This window comes from Hyposmocoma kahamanoa, unplaced genomic scaffold, assembly GCF_003589595.1.
Source record: "Hyposmocoma kahamanoa isolate Upper Pololo Valley unplaced genomic scaffold, ASM358959v1 120, whole genome shotgun sequence".
Taxonomy (NCBI): domain Eukaryota; kingdom Metazoa; phylum Arthropoda; class Insecta; order Lepidoptera; family Cosmopterigidae; genus Hyposmocoma; species Hyposmocoma kahamanoa.
The window spans coordinates 778,272-801,795 of NW_020653415.1; the positions used below are offsets into that span (position 1 = coordinate 778,272).

Sequence of the window (23,524 nt, forward strand, 5' to 3'; positions counted from 1 at the left end):
AACCCGGGACCTGCCTGTCCAGTGCCCACAGTGCAAACAATTTCATCTGTAGTGTTTATTACGTAAGTACTGCATGTACTACAAATCTACAATCTCGGCGCTTTAGTATTTTAATTACGTTTAATGTAACTGTCACAAAATTATGTCACGACCGTTTTAAGGCATAATTCTCACAACTCAGCCCTTTTATGGTTTAATAGATATAATCCTTACTTTATTAGCATTTCGTATATGGACCTTGCTTAGCTTTTATTTTAAATCTCAGTTCTAATTAGAAAATGTAACAGAACAGTCCTGTAAAGGGCTGTATATTGCTTTTAATTAATTTAAATTACGTTCGTATCTTTGCGATAGAAAGCTTTGAGTGGCAATGCAAGTGTTATGGATAGGCGTGGCGCTTGGCGCCACTAGGCGCATAACTTGTTCGTTCAGGGAAAAGGATATATATATATATATTGTATATCGACGCCTTACTGTCTTAAACTCGTATCTTATAAAGAGTGATTATACAGGAGACGGCAAAACTTTCTATTTATTTGAAATTTCTTATCAAGGGTGTTAATTTGAATGCATTATTTTAAGAATAGGTAAAAGCTAGTGTGTGAATATGAAGGAAATGTGAAATCAGCCTGCAAAATTTGTATGTACAATTCATTTTATGCATTTCAGAATTTGAGAAAGTAAGGCGACGATATGTCCCTTTTAAGATAACTCAACGATTCTGCGTCATCTCAATTCAAAATCTAATACGAAATTTTGTACATTCTCACATTATAATCCCACAATACGCGCTGAATAGCAGAACCAGCATAAGTATCTAACATTACTAAGCCTAAAACTCGATACTGGTGAGATCTAAAAACGGCTCCGCCAACAAGCAGAAAGCAGAAGGGGCATCAACTAAAGCGCGAACTTCAAAACGATTTCGGCCTGCCAGCACCGACAACGTCCAAGGAGGCGCTAACACACAATATTTATGTATTTATACAAAACCTAACATTAACTTTTAATTGTTTCAGAATTAACCAAAGATGTTTCACGGTGGCATCTGGGCGAAGCTACAAGGCTACTACAAATGGTATGTGCTGGGATTGGTCTCCGTCGGATACATCCTAGGCGAACTTGGACATTACATGATAGGTTAGTACAAACTACATATATTAAAACGCATGGTTACCGATGTGATGTTATCCGTCTAAGAAATACGACTTAAAGGCCCTATACATAGACAACTCCTCGTTTCGATCGATTGTCACGATAATTGTATCGATCCGTCATTACTTCTCACGCGTTAATGTGGGAAAAGTGTAATTTTGATTTCATAGGGCAACTCGCTTTAATGCTTTATTAAATTAGATACATATAACACTTCATTAATTAAAATTCTAACATAGAAATGTTAGCACGCTAACGAAGTTTGTACGTGCCAAGTTTTTCAGGTACGAATCAACACCGTAGGAAGTTACATAAGATTGAATATAAGATAGGGACATTATCACCAAGAACAACTGTTATAAATTTCGAATAAAGTGTCCAAAATGTATATTTAACCGACTTCAAAAATGGAGGAGATTCTCAATTCGATCGTATTTTTTTGTGTGTGTATGTTACGCGAAAATTCGGCATTTATGAACCGATTTTGATGATTCTTTTTTGTTGGAAAGAAGGTACCTCAGTATTGGTCCCATTTAAATTTGAACTAAATATTATATATTCCTAAATATACCTCAAAGGGTAGCAAATTATGGAATAAATCAGATAAGAAAAACTCGCACGGCTAGACGATGCTGACACCGACTCTTCAGTCCCGTCGAGACCATGGACATTGCAATGCATCCGAAACGTCGAGGTAATTAAAGTGTGTTGTGACTAAGATTAAAAATCAAATAATGTGTTAAAATCGTGAAAGTTTAAATCAAAATATTATTCGTTTTTAAACTACAGTCTCTAAATCCATTCTCTCACTTAGAACTTATAGTTGAAGAATTTACTACACTTTGCTAATACTATTTATAAAAAAAAAGCGTAAATACATTTTGCTATCACTCTTTATATTTTTCCGACATTTTTTGATAAGCTATATTTAAACATGACATTTAAATATATTTCTTCTTTTTGACCATTGTGTTTCATTGAACATCATGCTCAAACTCTAACACTCTCTTCGTTACAAACTAAGCCGATAAGATATTTAAATCTATTTTTTTTCATTCCAATTTGCATCACTACATCTCTAGTTACTTCAAATCTCAAACGTCACCGTACATGGTATATGAAATGGACTAGAGAGCATCCCTAGATGATGCAAATGTGTGCGTCCGTACACGGTATGTGGCGGCGGGCGCGCACACATAAAATCCACCTTGCGACGTTTGTACGAAGTTACCATGTTGTTCTTATTCTACTACGCACAAAGGTTATGAAACAATTTTTTTTATTATATTAGAAAAAAACTCCGGGTTTCATTACCTCAATAGCAAAATAAAAAGGTTTAAACGGATATTGTGCTCCAGGATACAACATGCGTTCATTACTGCCATAACCTTGACAGCGTACATTTTGCGACATTAGTTACATACATTAATATTGCTATTTATATTCCATGCACGAGCAAATTACACTTAAAATCGTTAATATAATTTTAAATAACAACTCATTCGAGAGGTAGACCTCCATAAGTAGAACGTATAAGAAACTGTAGGGGCTTCCTCCTATAGATAGAAAAAAGAAAGTTAGACTCAAAATTTCAGTGAAATCCACATATATTTCGACACTAGCTGGAAAGTTTTGTTCTGCTGCTTATGCCATACGAAAAGTCAGGCAACTTACTGACATAGAGACAGCCAGAACTCTTCGGTTCTTTTGCGGGGCAAGGTATTCAGTAAGATTCCAAAAGCTATTTTGGACTTATCCTTTGACAAGTTCAAAATAATATCAAGGCAACTCTGCTTAAGAGAGGATATTACTCTGTTAGGGATTACATAAACGATAAGACCTTAAAAATTGCGAAAATGTGACGATTTCAAGTGTAATTTGCTTATCCACGAAATAAAGACAATTTTGAAGTTGAACAGGTATTTTTAATAATAATAATAACGCACACACTCAACATTTTCACACCTTCCAAACTTATTTGTTTAACCTCTTTAGGCCCCGTGTACATTAAAATATACTGTAGTGATTTAAATCACGTAAACGTCCAGGTGAGCATTATAATTAAAGTATTGCATTCAAATTTAGCGCTGTATCCAAACTAACTAATATTATAAATGGGAAAATAGCTCTGTCTGTCACGTTTTTACGCCTAAACCGCTGAATTTTGATGAGTTTTAGATTACACCAACAAGAGGGCTGGCTCTGCAGTTGAGTTGGCGAAAAGAATACAGTAATAATTTCCAGGACCTCACTACCTATTTGCACGCTTTGAAGTCGAAACCCTTGGCCCGTGAGGTCCCGGTGGCCTTCATCTGTATAAAAATTTATTCAAAAAATTAATAGACTGCCTGGGAAACCCAAGGGCCGGCAGCTACCTTGCCCAACGCATTAGCATAGCAATACAAAGGAGGAACGCTGCCACCTTCTTGGCCACCTTGCTGCGGGCATCCAATTTTATTCATATAATTTAATCCTAGTTTTACTTTCCAGTATTTAAACTTTTATTGCACCTCACCTGTATATTATGAAAATAAAATAGATGGACACCAAACAGACATATCAAATATTACCTAATAAAATATTATACAAAACCTTCGCGGCACTAACAGTTCGCTCAGACAAAATAGATTGAAATCACACAACATTGAATGTACCAAAACCGACCTGTGCAAATAATCACACCCTGATAGGTTCCGTTCGTGCACATTCCACGAGCAAATGATATACATCCTCAGGAATTCCACACAATTCGCAATTTTGGGAATTCACCCTCGTCTTCAAATACAATTTTATTCATAGTTTTAATTTCCTGCACATTTTAACGTATTGTCTAATAAATTATCTTCATTTATATAAACTTCTTTATTAAAGTCGTCATAACTGTAGTTACTTACTATAATGTAAACTGTTGCGTGTAGCAATCAAGTTAACAAGTAAAAAACTGGCATACGACGTCAAAAAAAGCACGTGCTTAGAACATCATATGTGTTATATAATTCATCATATCGTACATAAACACCAGTTGTCATTCATTAATGTACCGTAAGACTGGTTTTAATATCAATAAAAAACACACGAGACTTAACAAGGTCGTTCCTTATTAGTATACGATACAAAGCTAACCTAATCCCTTGTACAAAAAAATACTTGAATTTGCAAACAATGACTTAATAATGTATTATAGTTGAAAACATATTTTTGCACCGATGAATGTTATCTCTTGGAATAAGCTTGTCCTTTCTATTACAATACAGTAATAAAACCACTAACACTTCTTTTACTCAAAGTGTACATGGACTAAATGATCTTGGTCCATCATCGTACGAGTTATGGCTCAAGCCATGCTAAATGCTTTTTCTGAATTCCAGTTTTGAATTATTTCTTTTTAATGTTTGGACTATTCAGATGGCACGTGGCGTTACCGAGACAGCTCACTCTTTTGTCCTATTGTATTCTAAAGATGAAGCGGTAATACGAATCGGTGCAAATAATGACTTATCAATACACAATAATTATTAATAATTATTAGCAATTTTTATAAGTTATTAATAATATTACATTTATGACAAATTACAAGATATAACACGATCACATAATCTTTTATTTAACCAGTTAATACTTTAATAATTTAAACAGTTAAACTCCATCACATTTCTCTAACGTTTCTCTTTGTCAACCTAACCTTCAGTTAAATAAAAAACATCACAAGCTAAACCAATCTCAATCGCGAACTTTCTAAATCCTTGCTTACTTACATAGATGTTATTACTCAAGTTTTTTGCTCTATTATTTAAGTTTAATTAAGTAAAGGCAAGGCAGTTCAAAGTCAGGGCCGAATAAAAACTGCATTACGCAAACACGATCTTGAACTTGCGGCTGTTAAATATAAAATTAACGTTAACGTTTAACATCATTAATGGTATTGCTTTTTTTAAAAAGATGATAAAGTCCAAAGATTCGCTCTGGACCTTTTGGAGGGAAAAGTGTCGTTTTTATTTTGACTTTCAATTATTTTGTGAAATCTAGTTTAAAGTGGAATAGGATAGTGCTATTGTGCCTTAATCGAAGATTAAAACGCGAAATTATACGAATCTCGAACTAAAATATCCATATCGGCCCGTTTTAAGGAATCCCGAGTCAATCCAAGCACGCCGCCTCAAATTGCCTATCCTCTTTGTGGCGGCCATATTTACAGAAACATAATTAAACTTCATGTTTAGGCTGACGGCTTTGCCAAAGCCTTAATAAATAAAAAATAAATAAAATAAAGTCCAAAACTATCATTGACTTACAATTATATGGACGTCGGGTCCGCGCTAAAAAGTGTCCGCACTTGTAAGGCGCTAAAATCGTATACAGAGCGCCAAACTCCGCTTTAGTCTTCATTTGTTCGACTGACAGCGCGATACTGCGATGACATTACAATTTAAATTTCGAATAGATTGACTTGGGACATTTTTTTCGTGGTTTTTGTATTAGACCCGTAGTCCATTTATTTGTAAGTCAATGAAAACTATGGTCGCTCTCTGACGACGTCGGTGACCCAACGGTTTGCATTGTAAGTACTGGATGAGGAGATTTTAGGCAAAGAACTTTCCTAAATTGTTTATGGTCTGGGTGATAGTTATTGTGTTAGTAGCAGTAGAGATTCTTGAGAATGAGTTCATCCAGGGAAATACTGCGACCAATTTCTGCCACCAAGCAGTAATGTAAGCATTATTGCGTTCCGGTTCTGAGGGTAAGGGTAAGGGTGTTAGTGAAATTACAGGCACTTGGGACTTGTTCACACTTGAACAACTTACATCGGAATTTGTAAATTTGTTTTTGTTTTTTTCTTTTGATCGTTGCCTTTCTGTTGGCTTTTGTCTATCGACGCTTCGTTCTAGCTTGACTTATCTCTGAAGCATTTTGTTTTTTATTTGTCTGCAATTTAACACACTCTCCTATAGGTATATCAGTGCGTGGAAAATTAAACATAAAATGCATGCTAATATGCATTTTACGATGTTTCTTTTGTTATAACCGATACAAATTTTACATTGTAAACTCTTTTCCTTATTGTATTACATAATTTACATGGCAATTAATGGACTTCTTGCAATAATAATGCACACACTCATAACCCCGCATTAGGGAAACCCTGTATCGCGGGTGCCATGAACACACACATAGACAACGACAAATTACCCCCAAACTCATGAGAGAAATAAATGTAGGCCATAATTCTCCGGGAAACGAACCTCTGCGTGGCAGTCCACCATGGTAATCGTTCGGCAACGGAGGCAGTATATCAATAATGAGTTAGTTTGAAACCTGATAATTGATGTAGTTGTCTGGCATATTAATATTATTATCAAATCAACTAATTACACGTTCTAACATGAGGTTAGGGCAATTTACATTCTGGGTCCCAGAGTGTCTTTGAGAGATAAGTTTCAAGAATTTAACATTCTTAGACTGCCGTCATATTATTTATGTTATTTATTTATTTCGACAGGTAAGGTATAAAAATACAATAAAAGCTTAAACATTAGAATTTAAAACTAGCAATAAGTTATATGAATAAAATTGGGTCCCCTCGGCAAGGTGCCCAAGATGCTTGCAGCGTTTGTATATGTAATTTGTAATTGAAACGTGTATTGGAAATACAAATATATATTTTGTATATCAATTACTAATGTAAAAATATAGTTTGTAATTGGTATCCGGTTAGTGGTAATGATTTTATTTCGAAATTTCTATTTCGTATTTTAAAAAATGAGATCAAAAATGCGTATTTAATTATATATATTGTTATATTCCGCATTTGAAATGCATCGTAATAAAAGAAAGTAATTTGCGAATTGTATTTTAATTAAAACATAACAGTATATTTGTAAAATGTGCATTTTTTGTTAATAAAGAAACTACCGTTACTCAAATTTTGTGCAATAAATAAACGTAATTTTCTTCACCAGGCACAACATCAAAGGTGACAGCTGATGACCTGCACTATGGCGATAAAGCGTGTCAATTGAACGCAACGCATCTCACGCTAAGCCAGCTGCCCCTTGGCTGCGAAAAAGTTAACAGCAGTGAAGCGTAAGTAACTTATTTCTAACCGACTTCTAAAAAAAAGGTTCTAAATTTTTTATAACTATGTATGTTTTTTTGTTGGAAAGAGGGTACCTCAGTATTGGTCCCATTTCAATTTGAAGGAAATGTTCCACCTTTAAGGGTGGCAAACTAGGGCAAAAATCCGGTTTCCCACACTTTCTGGTAACCGATTTCAATAAACTTGGCAAATAGACGTAATTCCACAAACTTTTGAGGTCGGTTTCTTTTTATAAAAAAGTTACAATTATCATTGAAAAATCTTTTGTTTATTCAACTTAAAAATACAATAGAAAGAATTGACAAATTACATAGCTCTATTATCACGTGAACTGTGTTCGTAAATCGAACTGACAAATCGTGTGGATCAATACTTTTTACGTTAACCAACCTACTTTGATTACCACATAAATATCATCCTCATCCTGTCAATTAGTCAGTGGACTACAACATGTGACTATCCCAATGTGCGCCATTTTAAACCGGTTTAAAAAAATTATTATAAATAGTATTTCTTTTACTTTCGCGTGTATGTTACGCGTTTTGAAGTAAATAAATCGATTTCGATGATCCTTTTTTCTTGTTGGTGATGGGACGAACAAGTACAGCGCCTGGTGGTAAGCAACACGTTTCACAGAGCTTTAATCACAAAGATCACAGACTTGACTGGCATTGCCACTGTACCCATTACCCTGCGACATAAGTTGACAAGTCCCTTGTGCCTGTAATTTCACCAGCGCCCTTATCCTTCAAAATCGGTATGCAGTATGCTTAAATAACCGCTTGGCGGTAGAAATACGCGCGGTGGCAGTACTTCCCTGGAAGAGTAAGAGAAAATAATGTCTCAATGAAGCAAGGTATCTACAATATTCAAACTGATTTTCTGTCTGTGTCCCTTGGTCATGAAACGCCCTATCCAGAAAATTCTACAGTTTTTTAATTCTACGAACCTTAGCTTTAAGATGGTGACCATCATTTACTTACAAACTGTAACGCCAACCTAAGAATAATAATAATAATACCATATTATGCTATAGCATTTTCTATTTAATTATGCAGAACAATGAATAAGTGGAGTAAACTGAGTGATTAAGTTGTCACAATGATAAATTATTATATGTTGTTATTATTTTACGACAGATTTTAAGTGTTTGACACATTAATTACAAAAAAACGCAAGGTTGAATGTTTTTAAATCTCTGCTTTTAATTCTGTAGCAATAGTGCGTTGTGTATTAAGTGCGTTAAATAAGGTATTACGAACGAGACTGTTACAAGCCCGAAGTCGGAAACTGTAGAGCTACCACAATCATAGATATAGGAAAAAAAGGGGAGATTTGATATGAGGGCGTGGTTCATGTTGTCTCGATATGGTCAAAAAGCACATATCGAGATGATGCGCCTTCAAACAATGCTACAGCGATATGGCGATCGTTGTACATACAAGATCTCTCGCAAAACGTGAAAGTGCCAAGTTGTAGCGATATACTTTGTAAAAATTGGAGCGAAAACAAAAAATTTGAAACCAGTGAGATAACATACTACCGGCTAATTACACTTTTAGTTACTATTTCTATTATTATTCCATGTTTTCTTTTTATCTCCATAGAAATTTCTAGACTCAAATATAGTGATGTTCATTTACGATGATTGATGTTTATCAACAATTTATATACAGTAATTTCTTCCGAAGTTTTTGACCCTTATTGAAATAAAAATAAATTATTCACCACCGTATTTTTTTAAACTAATCTATTAACTATGTTGCTACTTTCTCAAGTTGTAAATGATAAAATTTTTTATATAAAAGAAAACATGATGTTCCCTTTTTGGAAAAAAAAAATGCCTCTGTGGCCGAACGGTTACTCTGTCACACAAAGGACCTGCACTCAATTCCCAGGCCGGGAGAAATTTTTGCATGGCCTCCATTTATTTCTCTCGCGAGTTTCGATATAATTTGTGGTTGTCTATATGTGTGTCCATGGTTTCCCTAGTGCGGGACTATAAGTCTGTGCTTTAAAAATAAGGAAATGGCATCTACGACCCTCAGTTACCAGGGAACCATTACAATTTTTACGGATAGGGTATAGAGACTCGCATTCGTTTAAAAGGGCTAAAAGTCTCTTCCCGCCAAAATCTGGAGACATGTATATTATAAAAGGCACGTCATATTGTGGTAAACATGGAAAATTAATGTTTTCTCACAAACGTATTCAATAACGTCGTGTTACATGGGCGTCAAGGCCTCAAACTCGTGAAGCTTAAACACTCGCGTGCCGCTTGGTCTTTAATTCTCAACTCATTTGTAATAACTGGAATTAGGCATTACTAAGAGTGCGCACAGATCTGGCGAATGCGCTGCACGCACGCTGCACGCGTACCGTTAAGTTTATTTTATAATATCAAGATGGGACGAACAGGTCGTGCGCCTGATGGCAAGCTGCACGCCTGTCCATAACAGTTGCTGTGTCTCTCCGAGATTTAAATCGCAAAGATCTGAGGAGCACTGCCACTGCGCCCGTCACCCTGAGACATAAGTTGACAAGTCCCATGTGCCTGTAATTTCACCAGCAATGCTCACATTACTGTTTGGCGGCAGAAATAGGTATGGTGTCAGTACTTCCTTGGACAACTACTCTACTCTACTGTCTTTCAAACTTACAAAAAATAACAATAATAAGGCACTAATTAAGAGCTCTCATGCCAAAAAAGTTTTGACGTTGGCTCCGCCCAAATTTGTGAAACAAATATATGCCTGAAGTTCGCGTGACATGCGACAGGAGATGTTGAATTTTGCGCATTAAAAGTACCAAATTCGTTTTAGCGGAATAACTCCAAAACTAAAGGGATTAAAAAAAATCCGTAGTGACAGTTGTCGATCATGCATAAATATAATTAATTATATAATTTTTGTCCTAATAACCTGTAGCATTTCGAGGATAAATCGAAAAAATGTGAAAATTAGAGGTAATTTTGTGATTTTTATCTATCGAGGAAACTTTATTTATTTTATGTTTCTGATTAATGTCTATGCTTGAATATATCGTGTAGTTACTCATACAATATTTTATTTTTAACTTTAAGGTGGATATACCCCTCTAAAATCGAAGATTAGGAATTTTTCCTCTGCTCCCTCTTAACGTCAAAAATGATAAAAAACACTGAAACTATTTTTATTAAGGTTTTATGATTGAAAACTTTAACGCGCTCCTTTTTAATGCATATAATTAATTGCATTGCAGAAGTACATTAACTTAATTATTTCCGCGTAATTTTATTTTATTACCATAAAACAATTAACTTCATGTCAATTGCACATTTTTATGTTATTATTATATTTAAATGTGCTTTTGTTATTATAAATTTGATAGCGCCCCAGAGAGTGCGCGTTAAAAAAAACGAATAATAAATAAATAAATAACGCATTCCGACATAATATTCTTTATACCTTTAATTATCATTTTATCACTGTGATCTTTAAATCACTTTGAGAATTAGATCAATTTCACTTAACATGATTCAATGCTGACTGCCAAAAGTATAAGAAGAAACAAAAACTTGAAGATGATACGTTATCTTCAAAATATGAAATTAGTTATATTTTTAAATATATGCACCCTGTAAGGGATGTTATGTTCTGTTGATCCTTACTTACTTGTAACAACAAGTAAGTAAGGGTCAACAGAACAATGTTGTTGTTAATGTCAATTGTTTGTTTGTAGAAGGGAAACGTTTTGTTGAGTAGAAATACGTGTGTCATGCTAACTTATAGCTAACGCATGTTAAATACAGGTAAAAATAGCTTTAAATGCATGAAAATGTAGAGCATGCTCGTACACACCCATTAGGTAATAGCGTTATTAGTACATTATTGCAGAGACTGGGAAGTAAGGGATTGCTGAACGAGTATGAGTAACAAGAAGGAGCGCTAGCGAGTCCGTGTATTATTAATACGAGTCAAGCAATTCCCGTTTCTGCCGAGGCGTAATTAGTGATTTTCTCAAACAATGTGAGGAAATAATAAAAGACTAAATAGAATAAAAAGTGAAAACTATGTTAATTAAAATTTAAAGCAATGTTTGAAATAGCAACGTAGCAAAATCACGCATTTTTGTAATCGCTCTTCTCACTAGAACGTATTTTCGCGATGAACATAGAATGAAGGCCAAGAAAACAGAAGAAAAACCAAAGCACTTTAGTTTATTTTAACGCCTTTTCAAAAAAAAACGATTAAATTACGAACACTTGGCAGTTGGCTGTATGATTTTTTCTTTTGCTTGTTTACATAGTTCATTTAATACTAGGTCAATTTAAAAGTTTAGTGAAGTGGACTGTAATAGATTTTCATATGTACTTTGCAGGCCTGGGCCGGGAAGAAGTCGCACGGTCCACAAGTGACAAACTTTCCGTGTTCGTGTTTAAAAAGTGATACAAACATTTCCGAGCATGTGTGAGAAACTGCTGATATTTTTACATTGTAACAGTTCAACATTCATTGAATCAAAGTTTGATAAAAAAGAGATACATTTTCAGCTACTAACCGAACTCTAATTAAATCCCCAAAATAAAGCTGTGTTAGGTATAATTTGAAATTAAAAAATAGTCGATATTTTTTTTGTTTTAATTTGCTATAAGCTACACAGGTTTGTCGAGTGGTTCGAAGTTGATTTTGCGTTCTTGTAAATCTTATATGTACTAGAGTAAAAGATTTTTATTTATTAAAGTTTGATCTAACCAATGTTAAACGGTTACAGTATTTAAATTTTCAACTGTTTCTGCTTTGTCATCAAATTAAAAAAAAGCATTTTGGTTTTTGATTGTTTAATCAATCACAATGATTAAATAAGGCTGTAAGGCAGGAGGATGGGCCCAGGCGGCAGGCACACTTCTCCCGCATGCCTCTATAACGTGGGCCTCCAGAAATAACATGTGGGGACATACGGTGCCCGAACGGAGACAGGTCCTCGAATCTGAATGACGTGCATTGTGTTTCGGTACGTCATCAGCATAGGGCGTAGAGGGAGACCCGTAAAATAGTCTCCCAAAGTGGTAGCAGTAACGACGTTTCCGCGTTCCCTCCGGGAAGCGATGGCATGAAAAACCGTTAGGTTTTAGTCCCATATAATAGTACGACTCCCATATAACCCTCGCCTTCCCGTGCGGAGGATATCCTTGAGGATTTCCTGACATAAATAAAAGGCTGCAATAAGTCGATGTCAAATTATGTTAATTTAATCGATATTTTATGTGTAATTGTCACTTATTATTCATTCATTCATTCATTCTAATTTGTAAAATACTAACAACCTCCCTGGACTATATTAACATCATTAAACAACTTTTGTTCCATGACTTTTATTAATTCAGTAGATTTTACGTTCTTACCAAACTGTGTGCAGGACGGGGGTGGGAGTCGTCGCGGAGGACGTTTGCACGTTTGAACTACTTAAATTACTACCAAATACAGGTTTAAAAAGCGTCAGATATAGTGGCGGATTTGCAGTCTTGGCAGCCCTAGGCCCCAGGCCATGTAGTCAGTACCAGCATCCGTTTAGTAGTTTTTGAGTTTATCGCGATCAGACAGACAGATAGACGTAGTGATGTAGTGATTATATATTACATTATAGATGTGTGACATATCTATATTTTATACATAACACGTATGTACGAAAGTGATTTAGAAAGATTATTGTTATAAAACGATGCGGTGCAGTGTGGCCCGCGATAATTAGCGGGAGTCTTTAGAATATTTAGGTACTTTGAGTTACTTGTTATCATCAGTGAATTTTTTGTCACGATTGACCGCCCCTAAAATCTGGCCGTTCTAGGCCTGGGCCTACTGGGCCTTAAGGCAAAACCGCCACTGGTCAGATAGTACAACAAAAATTGTAAAGTTTCATTTTGGTAAATTTATTATGTTTTGTAAAAGGTTGATAGTGTTTTAAAATTGTTTACTTTATTTTTAACAATCATGTTATTTCCCGGGGGGCTACTATATCATCTCTATTGTAATATATATTACTTTACCTCCTAAAGCCCCGTATACATCAATGTACGTATGTTTTTTATGATACCACGACGGGACGAAAGTCGTGCGTCTGGTGGTAAGCGACACGTCTGTCCATAACAGTTGCAGTACCACTGGGAGGTTTATATCACAAAGACCTGAGGAGCACTGCCACAGCACCCTTCAAAACCGCAACACAGTCATGCACACATTACTGCTTTGCAGCAGAAATAAGTAAGGTGGCAGTACTTACCTGGACGCACTCTTTCATAAGGAGCTCTACTGCTACAAAATATTAGATGGACCATTATAATTATTAATACCATAATATTACGTCAATGAGATACGCGATCTTGAGTAACCAACTGGATCACGTGTTTTATTAATTGAGATTAATTGAGCTGAATAAACGATGCTCCTGAACTGTGGACTAGAGATAGATTGGATTATTTCAGTTTTTTATTGTGCACTGAATACGTATAAAAATACGAATGGTCTATGGAGCGCATCATGTTCGGTATCACAGTCCTCGATAAAATTCGAAACATTGAAATACGAAAGTTCAAGACGTTTGGGGACCGCGTTATGGACTTTAAGTAGAGTTAGGCAAGATATCTGGGCACCAAGTTTGCTAATTTAAATAATCTCAGTTGTTTGACGATAGAGTGTCATTAGCTGGCTTTACACAGACACTCTATTACATACAGAAAAGGGAAAGACCACGCGATTGCACTGATCAGTCGCGCGAGCAATTGCACACTCCAACACGCGTCAATATCATGCGGTCTATCCTGCGCTATTATATAGCCTTTACAGGGACGCTATTCCCGTTGTAACAAAAACGAACACAAGCAAACACGTGCGAAAGAACGTTAGATTAAAAAAGTCAAACAGGTAATCGCGCACGATTGCGCGTACAGGCTTTCCCGTGCTCAATCCTGAACGCTCCTGATCACGCACGATAGAGTGACTGTGTAAAGGGGGCTAATGGCAGGATTTTGCACATTTGGTATTCTATTAAAGTTAAAAGAAGTTGCTTCTCAGTGCCTAGCCATCGAGCTATTCAAGTGTCATTGCAATTTCATAGTATTCTGCTGCTCTTCAATGGCGATAGCACGTCGAGGGCCATTAATTATTTGACATATAAAACACATTTGATTTGAAGACTAAATTGCTGTTTAAACGAGATAACAAGTACGATATGCACATTTCCACGGTACTTTTAATATGGCAACATCGATGGTTAGCGATCGAATGAATACCAGCTACCACAATATCACATTTTACTGGATATTTTGATACCAGGATCGCGGATTGGTCTCTCGACTATGGGAGTATGATTATGAAATAGAAATGAAATGCTGAACAATTCTGAATTAGAGTCACCTTTGTTCAACCCACCATTAATACAACAATAAAACTTCAAAAAAGGAATAGTAGGGTATGTTTTATACGTATGTTTTACCTATGTATGTTCACCGATTTCTCCGTCAGTTGCGAATCGATTTTGAAAATACTTTTTTGGTTGGCACCAACTTCAAAAATGACTGATTAGATATTGTAAATATTTAAGTATCAATATTTTTAGTGACAAAATAAATCTTCAAACTGATCAGTAGGTAACACATACCAATAGTAATAATACTCTATACAAAACAAAATAAGACGAAAATAAATAAAATTTAATTAAAAATATCGCTTTTTAGTGTAGTGACTTTTCGTGGTTTTTGAAGTTGGTTGAATTTTTGAAAAAAGTTCAATTTGGATGTCATTTTTCAAATGAGTAAACGTTGCTATTCTATACAGAATGTCCATAGCATAGTTTAGGTATGGCTGATTTAATTAAGATAATATACAGGTAAGGCAAAAAAGACAGTAAAAGCTTAAATACAACCATTTTTGAGTTACACCAGTATTTGATTTTATGTACGAAATTGTACTCAAGCTTAATTTTTCGGTATGGCTTATGTAACGTACATATTAGATATAGTTAAGCCCTTCTTTGGGTTTTCTAAAAATATATATTACATTTTACATTGCCGAAAAAGAGGCACATGGTAAATGTCACTTTTTTTTATTACGGGTGCAAATTCCGAGAAACTAACTCGCCTATACGTACAAAGATTAATGAATTTAAAATTGAACTTTCTTTAACTTCTATAGGGTATAAATTGACAATATTGAAAATAGCAAGTTTTAGACGCACGAAATGAGGTACTAACAAGCGTGAAAACTTAATCACTGTAGGATGACTAAGCAATAGGCGACCTTGAAGTTACCAAGGTGACACCTCAAGGTCACAGTCCCTTAACCCTGAACTAATGACAGGTAATTGTTGGTTACAGAAACAAGTACCGATTAGAAAGATCGTGATCTTTCTAATCGGTACTTGTTTCTGTAACTGACTACAGAATGTTTTAAGTATGATGTTTGTCGTAAAAAATAATATTATATATCGACTTTTTAGGTTTTCGCGATTGTTACTATGTGTTGTTCCTTTTCCTTTGGGATATTAAAATATTTTTCCGGATTTAAATCGCGTATATTTGTTTTTTCAAACAAACCGACGTTTCACAAGTCTGCAGTCTGCGAACATGTCATGGACCTACACTTCCTTCACCTTCAATGAAGTTTGATAAACCCCAGGTCCTTGCAAAAGAAGTCCGTTATCTACCCAGGATGCTGCGAGAGGCCATTGAAATTAAAAAACATCCTAATTTCAACAGGGAAGATGGTTTCTCCGTACCACCAGTTTGGGATCCTGTATTTCCTCTGATGAAAAATCCCAAACAGACATAAGACTGCGGTACTAATTAATATATTTTAATTTATTGTAATTTCTATTACTAATTATACATTAATTATTCATAATAAATTGAACTTAATAAAGATTCATTCAATAAAATAATTCGTAAAACGTAATGTAGCGTAAATTGGAATGTTTCTTTGTCAAATTAAACATAAGGTATTTAATTAATAACTTTTGTAACTATAGTGAAAAAATAGAGTTGTTTGTTATAACTGGTTGATGACTGTACCACCTCAGTCTATCGTGACAATGGAACCTATAAAGGGCCCGAAAAGTCGGTTTGTTTGAAAAAACAAGTAAACGCGATTTAAATCCAGAAAAATAGTTTCATTTCTAAATAATATTATATTTTACATATCGTACATGCAACCAAATTTTGTTGTAACTCAAAAATTATGGAATTGAGGAAACACGATTCGAAAGTTCAAAAAGAATACCCAATTGATCGTATTGTATATATGCATAATATTTATTATTTTTCCACTTATAGATGTTAATATAAATTTATTGGCCCCATTCAGTAATTTCTGAACTCTCAAATCGTGTTTTCTCAATCCTTTATTTCTGCTGCCAAGCAGTAATACCAGTAGGTATTACTGTGTTCCGGTTTTGAAAGGTAAGGGTGCTGGTGAAATTATAGGCACATGGGACTTGTCAACTTATGTCTCAGGGACTTGTCAACTTATGTCACCCTCACTCCTCTACGGATCTACTCCTCAGATCTTGGCGATTTAAAGCTCTGAGTGGCACTGCAATTGTTATGGACAGGCGTGTACCTTACCATCAGGCGCACGACTTGTTCGTGCCGTCACTTGATATTATATTTTAAAAAAACTCTACCAATTTTGAGTTACACCAGTATTTGGTTCCATGTACGAAATTGTACTAAAGCCACTGAAACTGTGTACGTTAGATAAAGATTTTATTTCTGGTAGAATCAACGTCGAAGGGAAGTTTTCCAAACGGTCCTGGTCTGAGTGTAATGATTTTAATAAGTATAGGTAATATACACTGAAAAAAATATATTAACAGGACAGAATGACAGATATATGATATACGTCAAAAGAAGAAAGAAAGAAATAAGTTACTTCTTTTTTTCACTAAATAAACCTATATTTTTTAAGTCACACCCAGAGGTGAACCTATTTAGAAAACTTACACACTTTAATCTAATACTTAATACTAAAACAACAAGAGCTTTTATTACTTCAAAGTCATAAAAATAATACAAACTTTATAAAACAAATTATGTATAATGTGAAATTATATAATTGTCCTATTTAAGAATAAAAAAGAATAGAAAATTTGAAATGAAATAGATAAGATTACATGCGTGGAATCTTTAAAACGCTCTCCTGAAAAGTTCTCATTTTGACGATGTGACTTTATTATATCAAGGTTGTGATATTATCATACGCTTAACTACAAGCAAAATAATAAATAATGCCTAGACGTCGTCAAGTTGCGGACCTCAGGTCGTTACTGGCGGTGTTCATTACCGTAAACTTAAAATCAAGAAGGTTTTATAGACACCAGGTAGTTAGCATAGTTCTCTGGTACAATTATTGAAAAGATTGTTTAACATGGTCACCTTGGACATTTTGCTACCAGTTATACGTTGTCCTTCGTTTGTCGGTGTATTTTATTGAGTGCAATAAAGCGTATTTGCATTAACTAGTGTTATACAGTCGCTTGTATTAACACACTCACCGCATTTTGCGGGATAACAAAATAGAAAGGAATATTCTAAAATAGTAACATTTGTATTTAAATTGTGTTTTGGTAGCAATAGAGCTCCTTATCAAAAAGTTTTCCAAGGGAAGTTCTAGCACCTTACTTATTTCTGCCACCAAGCATTAATATAAGCATTACTACTTCTACTCTAATCGGTGCAAATAATATTTCGCCAGCTATACCAGAGTAACGGAATTCACTCTGGGACACTTCCCAGAACATCCAGATTATAAATAATTTAGAAAAGTTCGTTTTTCAAATCGGTCCTACCGGGACCTCCGCATCCAGCACTTACTATGTAAACCTTCAGGCCACCGAGGTCGACACATTGCTAAGGGGTAAGGCACTACACGTTGAGATACAGAACTTCTAATTGAATATCAATTCAATAAAAATTTAAAATTATTAAGAAAATTTAACAGATGTCCAAAACCAGCCCTAAACAAGTTGACATATATCTGTATTCGTAAGCAAGTATTACTTATTCCTCATATTACAATGACATACGGGCGCATATCTGATATGTAATCAATGTCAAACTGTGACAATTTTTAAATTTTCAGTAGTTTCTACTTTGTCACAAAGTGTAAAAAAAACTTGTCTCATTTTAATTTTTTGAATAAAGGTTGAGTGAGGCTGTACTAAGTCGATGTTAAAAGATTTTAATTTCTACTTTATGTCTACGTCTTATTTATTTAAATAGAAACGTTGCTTTTTTATATTCTTACTCTATTGGTTCCGCTAATTGTGCCGATGTGTGTATTTGTAGAAGTAAATACGTAAAAACTGTGTTACTTTGCTAAAATGTCGCGTAGTGATTTGAATAACTTTTTACCGTTCTATTCTTTTTAGTTCTGTGATCATGTATACATAGTTATACATATAACTGACAAAGGCTAGGTAATTTCACGTCTATACAGTTCTTGTAACTTGAACGCGGAAGTGATGAAGACAATGCCACAAAAAGTTCGGAACAAAAAATGTTATATTTTTAACCTACTCGTAATTTGTCATTAGCAATATTAGTTTTTGTTTACACCGGTTGTGTTTAATTATTATATTATAACATTACTATATTACTTATCTAACCTGTTAATGATTATACAAAGGGAAAAGATATCAAGATATCTTTAACTTATACCTAATTCTTAAATACAAAGATCGAAGACAAAGAAAAAATCCTTAGACCCGTCAGGACTCAAACTCTAGGTGAGTTGGAGGTCATAGAAAGTGACGATGAGGTCGACGATGGAGCATGTACACCTAAATAATGTCCATTCACTCTCTCCTTGAAAAGAACCTAGTTATAGGGTCAGGAAATATGTCCGGAGGCAAGGTATTCCACTACATAGCCGTTCGCCAAAGGTATATTGGATGGAAGCGAGGGCGCATATTCGACACGAATTTCATAGCGCTCGTACCGGGATGCTTAAATGAGCGTACCGGGCGCGCGGGCGAGGTTGGCTTGTCTTTGGTTTACGCGGTGAACGCGCTGCAACCGCGCAATTGTATTATTCAGAGGAATTTAAATTTTTTTACTGCCTAGTAAAAATAATTCAGATTCGCCATTAATGTACATACGTGAAAGCGTGGTAACTGGGCGGTGGCCGCGCGGCAGCCGCGTGAAAACTTTCGCGTTGTGTACCTGGAGGCTCGCTTCATATTTCAATGAACTAAATAAAATATTAAGTTAATTTATCTCATTGTATTCATCTTGATATTTGCATGCTTATTATTTCCCTGCTCATTTTTTGTAATCTTGTAGGAATTATTTTTTAACGTAAATGTCAATGTTGTGTCTTTTATATACATACTACTTACACTCTTACACATATTACACGCCAAACACGCATATTACTCACACCCACCACACCCTTACTGCTATATATACTTCGATTTTACAGTAACGTCTAATAGTCGTATGAACTGCCACTTGTATGACTTCTTTTTGTCGATTCGCCTGTTGGACTTCAATCTTTGCCTTAAATATGTACAAACTGTTTTTGATATTTTCATTACCTTTTAAAAAAATTACTTGCACAAATAATCTATTAACTAATATCGACCGCACTTCCATATTTGAATCTTATTTCTGTAAACCTGAAGAATGTTCAACACTAATTACACCTGGTTCTAAAAAGCTCAATTTTCTCTCCCAAAATATCCGTAGCATAAACGCTAACATGTTACTGTAGAGGAGCCAACTGTGTCTGATTTTAACTGTCTGCTAATAAAATTTGGTACACAACTAACTGTGGTAGCCATATACAGACCACCCAATTTTGTTAGCATTGACAACTTTCTATTTTTACTAGGGGATGTTCTTGGTAGTTTGTCAGCTTTTGTAACTGTAGCCATTTATAGCAGATATAAATATCGATATCAGAACCAAATAAATTTGACACCACCTCTCTTGATTACCAGGACCTCATAGCTCATTATTACTTATACCCCAGTTACTTTTTCACTACACGAGAAGATAGCGGGACTTGCATTAACCACACTATATTGAGAACCTCTGTTGCAGCCACAACGCTAGTCTTAGGTACAACAATTACAGACCACTACGCTGCCCTACTCTCTGTCGAAACAAATAGTCGAATTCCATATCGCAAAATTTCCAGGATCGACTTTATTGTACTAGATGAAGCCATCAATGAAATAGATTTTGACACAGTATATTCCACTGTCCACATCCATCCACAATGATGTAAACATTGCTACTCGATATTTGATTCTTCCTATTCGTCTGGCCATTAAAAGATGCACTAAATCCTATTACGTATCTCATAGGCGGAGAGCGCTGAAGCCTTGGATTACCCCGGGATCAATAAAATGCATGAGGCATAGAGACAATTTGTATAGGAAACTAAAAAAACATCCCAATGATGTAATTCTCAAACTCTTTTATAAGAGATATCGCAATTTTTGTAACACTCGCATATAAAACGCAAAAAAAGAGTTCGAAAGGGAAGAAATTAAAAAGGCTGGCAGAGTTGGAAGGCGACTGTGGGAAACCATTGGTAAAGTTGCCAATGTAAACAAACCTAAAAACATAGCTGATTTACTTTTGCAAGTAGGAAGTTCACCTCAAAATTCGATTGATTTGGTGAACCATTTCTTTGTAAATGTGGTATATGTATATTTAGTAACATATGTTTCATTTGCAAGGGTTGGGGCCTGGTGACTTGTAGCACAGGTGTTAAGCCTATAGCAAGCACCAGCTCCTACAAAATACTGTTCTGAAATTACTAAGATTGTTTATGTACTTCTTATTTGTTGTTGTATTTTGTGGAGAAATAAAAAATATTATTATTATTATATTATTAAAAAAAACGGCCGAATGTTCTGATGAAAATAATAAAAAGTAAGGGCACAATAATCGTTTTATAGTAATTAAACGATTTTTTAAGAACAACCTTATTAACAAATACATTACCATTATTTTAATTCCAGATGCGAAACGTTGGAGCTGAATGGAACAAGATACTGTGAATGGGGCTACAATGGCCTGGGTATAGACTACCAGATTCTGGCTGGACCTGCTTTTATGGCTGTGTTTACGGTTGTGGGGGTTATACTTGGAGTCGTAGCTGATAAGTAAGTTTTCTTTATTACAAATTAGGGCACATTCCCATTATGTAACGTTTTATTTATCGTTGAACGACTGTCGCTTCTAGCTGTTCTCACTAGATCGTAACGACAATTTATCGGTTTACGGCAGCAGTTTACAAATGTAGAGGCGTCATAAACATAGTGCAACAAGACAAGTATGGTAGCTCCAGACAAACGTAGCAGCGCGACTTGTATGTGTGAACGCCCTCCGCGCGCCGTGTATGGACGCACACATTCCTATAATTTCGCGGTGCATTCGCGTTGCATAAAGCGGGCTATCCCATATGCAATTAATTATACAATTGAATCGTTCGCTCGATGTTTAAAAAATAACATCAAATACTAGACGTGTTTATTGTTGTGTTTGTAGTAGTTAGAGCAAGAGTGCCTCAAATTCAGAATTGTTCATTATTTTATTTCGGTTTCATAATCATACTCCATAATCGAGATACTAAACTGCAACGCTGGTATAAAAATATCAATAAATAAGTACCTACTGCATTTAACAAAGGTTATTTCAATATAACACGAGAATACTGTGATGAAAAACTTATTTTTTCAAATTATGTTTACAACCTGCAAATACTAAAATTATAATGTGACAACCCTGAGCTACGAGGGAAGTATAGGCATTTACGCGCCGAACAGGCGGAACTTGCCTTACTTGTCTATACTATGTTTACATTTTGGATCGTTCTTGTCGCAAGCAAACTCAAATTTTAACTGCCTCCTTGGCCGAACTGTTATCTTGCTTGACTGCCACGCAGAGGTCCCGGGTTCGACTCCTGGGTCGGGAGAAATATTTATATGATCTACATTTATTTCTCTCGTGAGTTTGGGTGTCATTTGTGGCTTTGCGTGTGTCCACAGCACCCGCCATACAGGGCTTCTCTAGTGCAGGGCTGTGAGTGTGAAAATAATCTTTATTTCGTATGTAAATAAATTACACTTGAAATCTTTACATTGATTAAACTATCTGCGCACAGGCAATACAGATGACGCGTGTAGCACTTTCTCTGCCCTTTTCCTTTGCAACAACATTGCAAGGCTTAGGAAAGAAAATAAAGTTGTTGTTGTTGAATCGATTCAAACGCGCTTAAAACGCGGCGTAGAAGAGCTTCGAACACGCGTTTGAATTGATACAAACGCAACAATGCGCCTTTTGAGCCTCAACTGCTTCTTAAATTGCAATTTTTTTACCAGGTACAACAGGGCACGAATTCTTTCCATCTGCACTGTAGTGTTCGTAATTGCCATCATCCTCATGGGATCAGTCACAGAATATTGGCACCTCGTCTTATTGCGTATGATCATGGCGGCAGGGGAGAGCGGCTGCAATCCATTGGCAACAGGAATACTTACGGATCTGTTCCCTGAACATCAAAGAGCGTTGGTATTGTCGATCTTCAATTGGGGCATATACGGTGGATATGGAATTGCCTTCCCTGTTGGACGATATGTTCCTGAATTGAATGCTTGGGGCTTGGTAAGTTTTGTTAGCAATTTATCGCAATATTGTTCATATACCTATTGTATTTTATTATCGCAATATTGTTCATATACCTATTGTATTTTATACCCCTACTTGTAACAAAATATCATCATTAAGGAGAGAACACACTGCGAGCTAAGTTGCCTTAGCTCACATAGCTGCATGCAAAACTAAGCTAAGTAAACACTGATTCGTGGCATGCATACTGCAATTTAGTATTATGAAAATAAGTATTATTGATAATGAAAGTTCAAAGAGCAATGATGACTGACTCATACAAATTCTTCCATAACGACTTGCATGTGATCCATGCAGCTGTGCGCGAGCAACTATACTATGACAATGACAACACTACAGACACGTGCTGGGGTGAAGGACGACAGAGTTTACTTAGCTTAGCGGGATCGTTGGGTAGTTAGGTCAGTTAGTTTACTTCACGGTATGAGCAGACGTATTAAAATATGCCGCGGCTACGTGAGCTTAGAAAGCTTAGCTTTGTTTCGCTCGCGGTGTGGCCTCTCCGTTATGCGTCAATATAGAACGCTAACTAAATAAATTATCTAATTGTGGTGCTTACTTATGTTGTACTTTTTACAATATATGACAATTGTACGTAATTC

The 23,524-nt window shown here is 35.4% G+C and overlaps 1 protein-coding gene across 1 annotated transcript in view; it reads left to right on the plus strand.

Moving 5' to 3' along the window:
• The first annotated feature begins 1,012 nt into the window (after positions 1 to 1,012).
• The window catches only part of LOC113240142 (protein spinster homolog 1), a 32,271-nt gene continuing 9,759 nt past the window's right edge, over positions 1,013 to 23,524 (plus strand). Inside the window, exons 1-4 of the mRNA XM_026477370.1 lie at positions 1,013 to 1,140; positions 7,113 to 7,236; positions 21,254 to 21,397; positions 22,616 to 22,898. Of these exons, the coding sequence (XP_026333155.1) occupies positions 1,032 to 1,140; positions 7,113 to 7,236; positions 21,254 to 21,397; positions 22,616 to 22,898 (660 nt within the window). The 5' untranslated portion in view covers positions 1,013 to 1,031. The remainder of the gene's footprint in view (positions 1,141 to 7,112; positions 7,237 to 21,253; positions 21,398 to 22,615; positions 22,899 to 23,524) is intronic.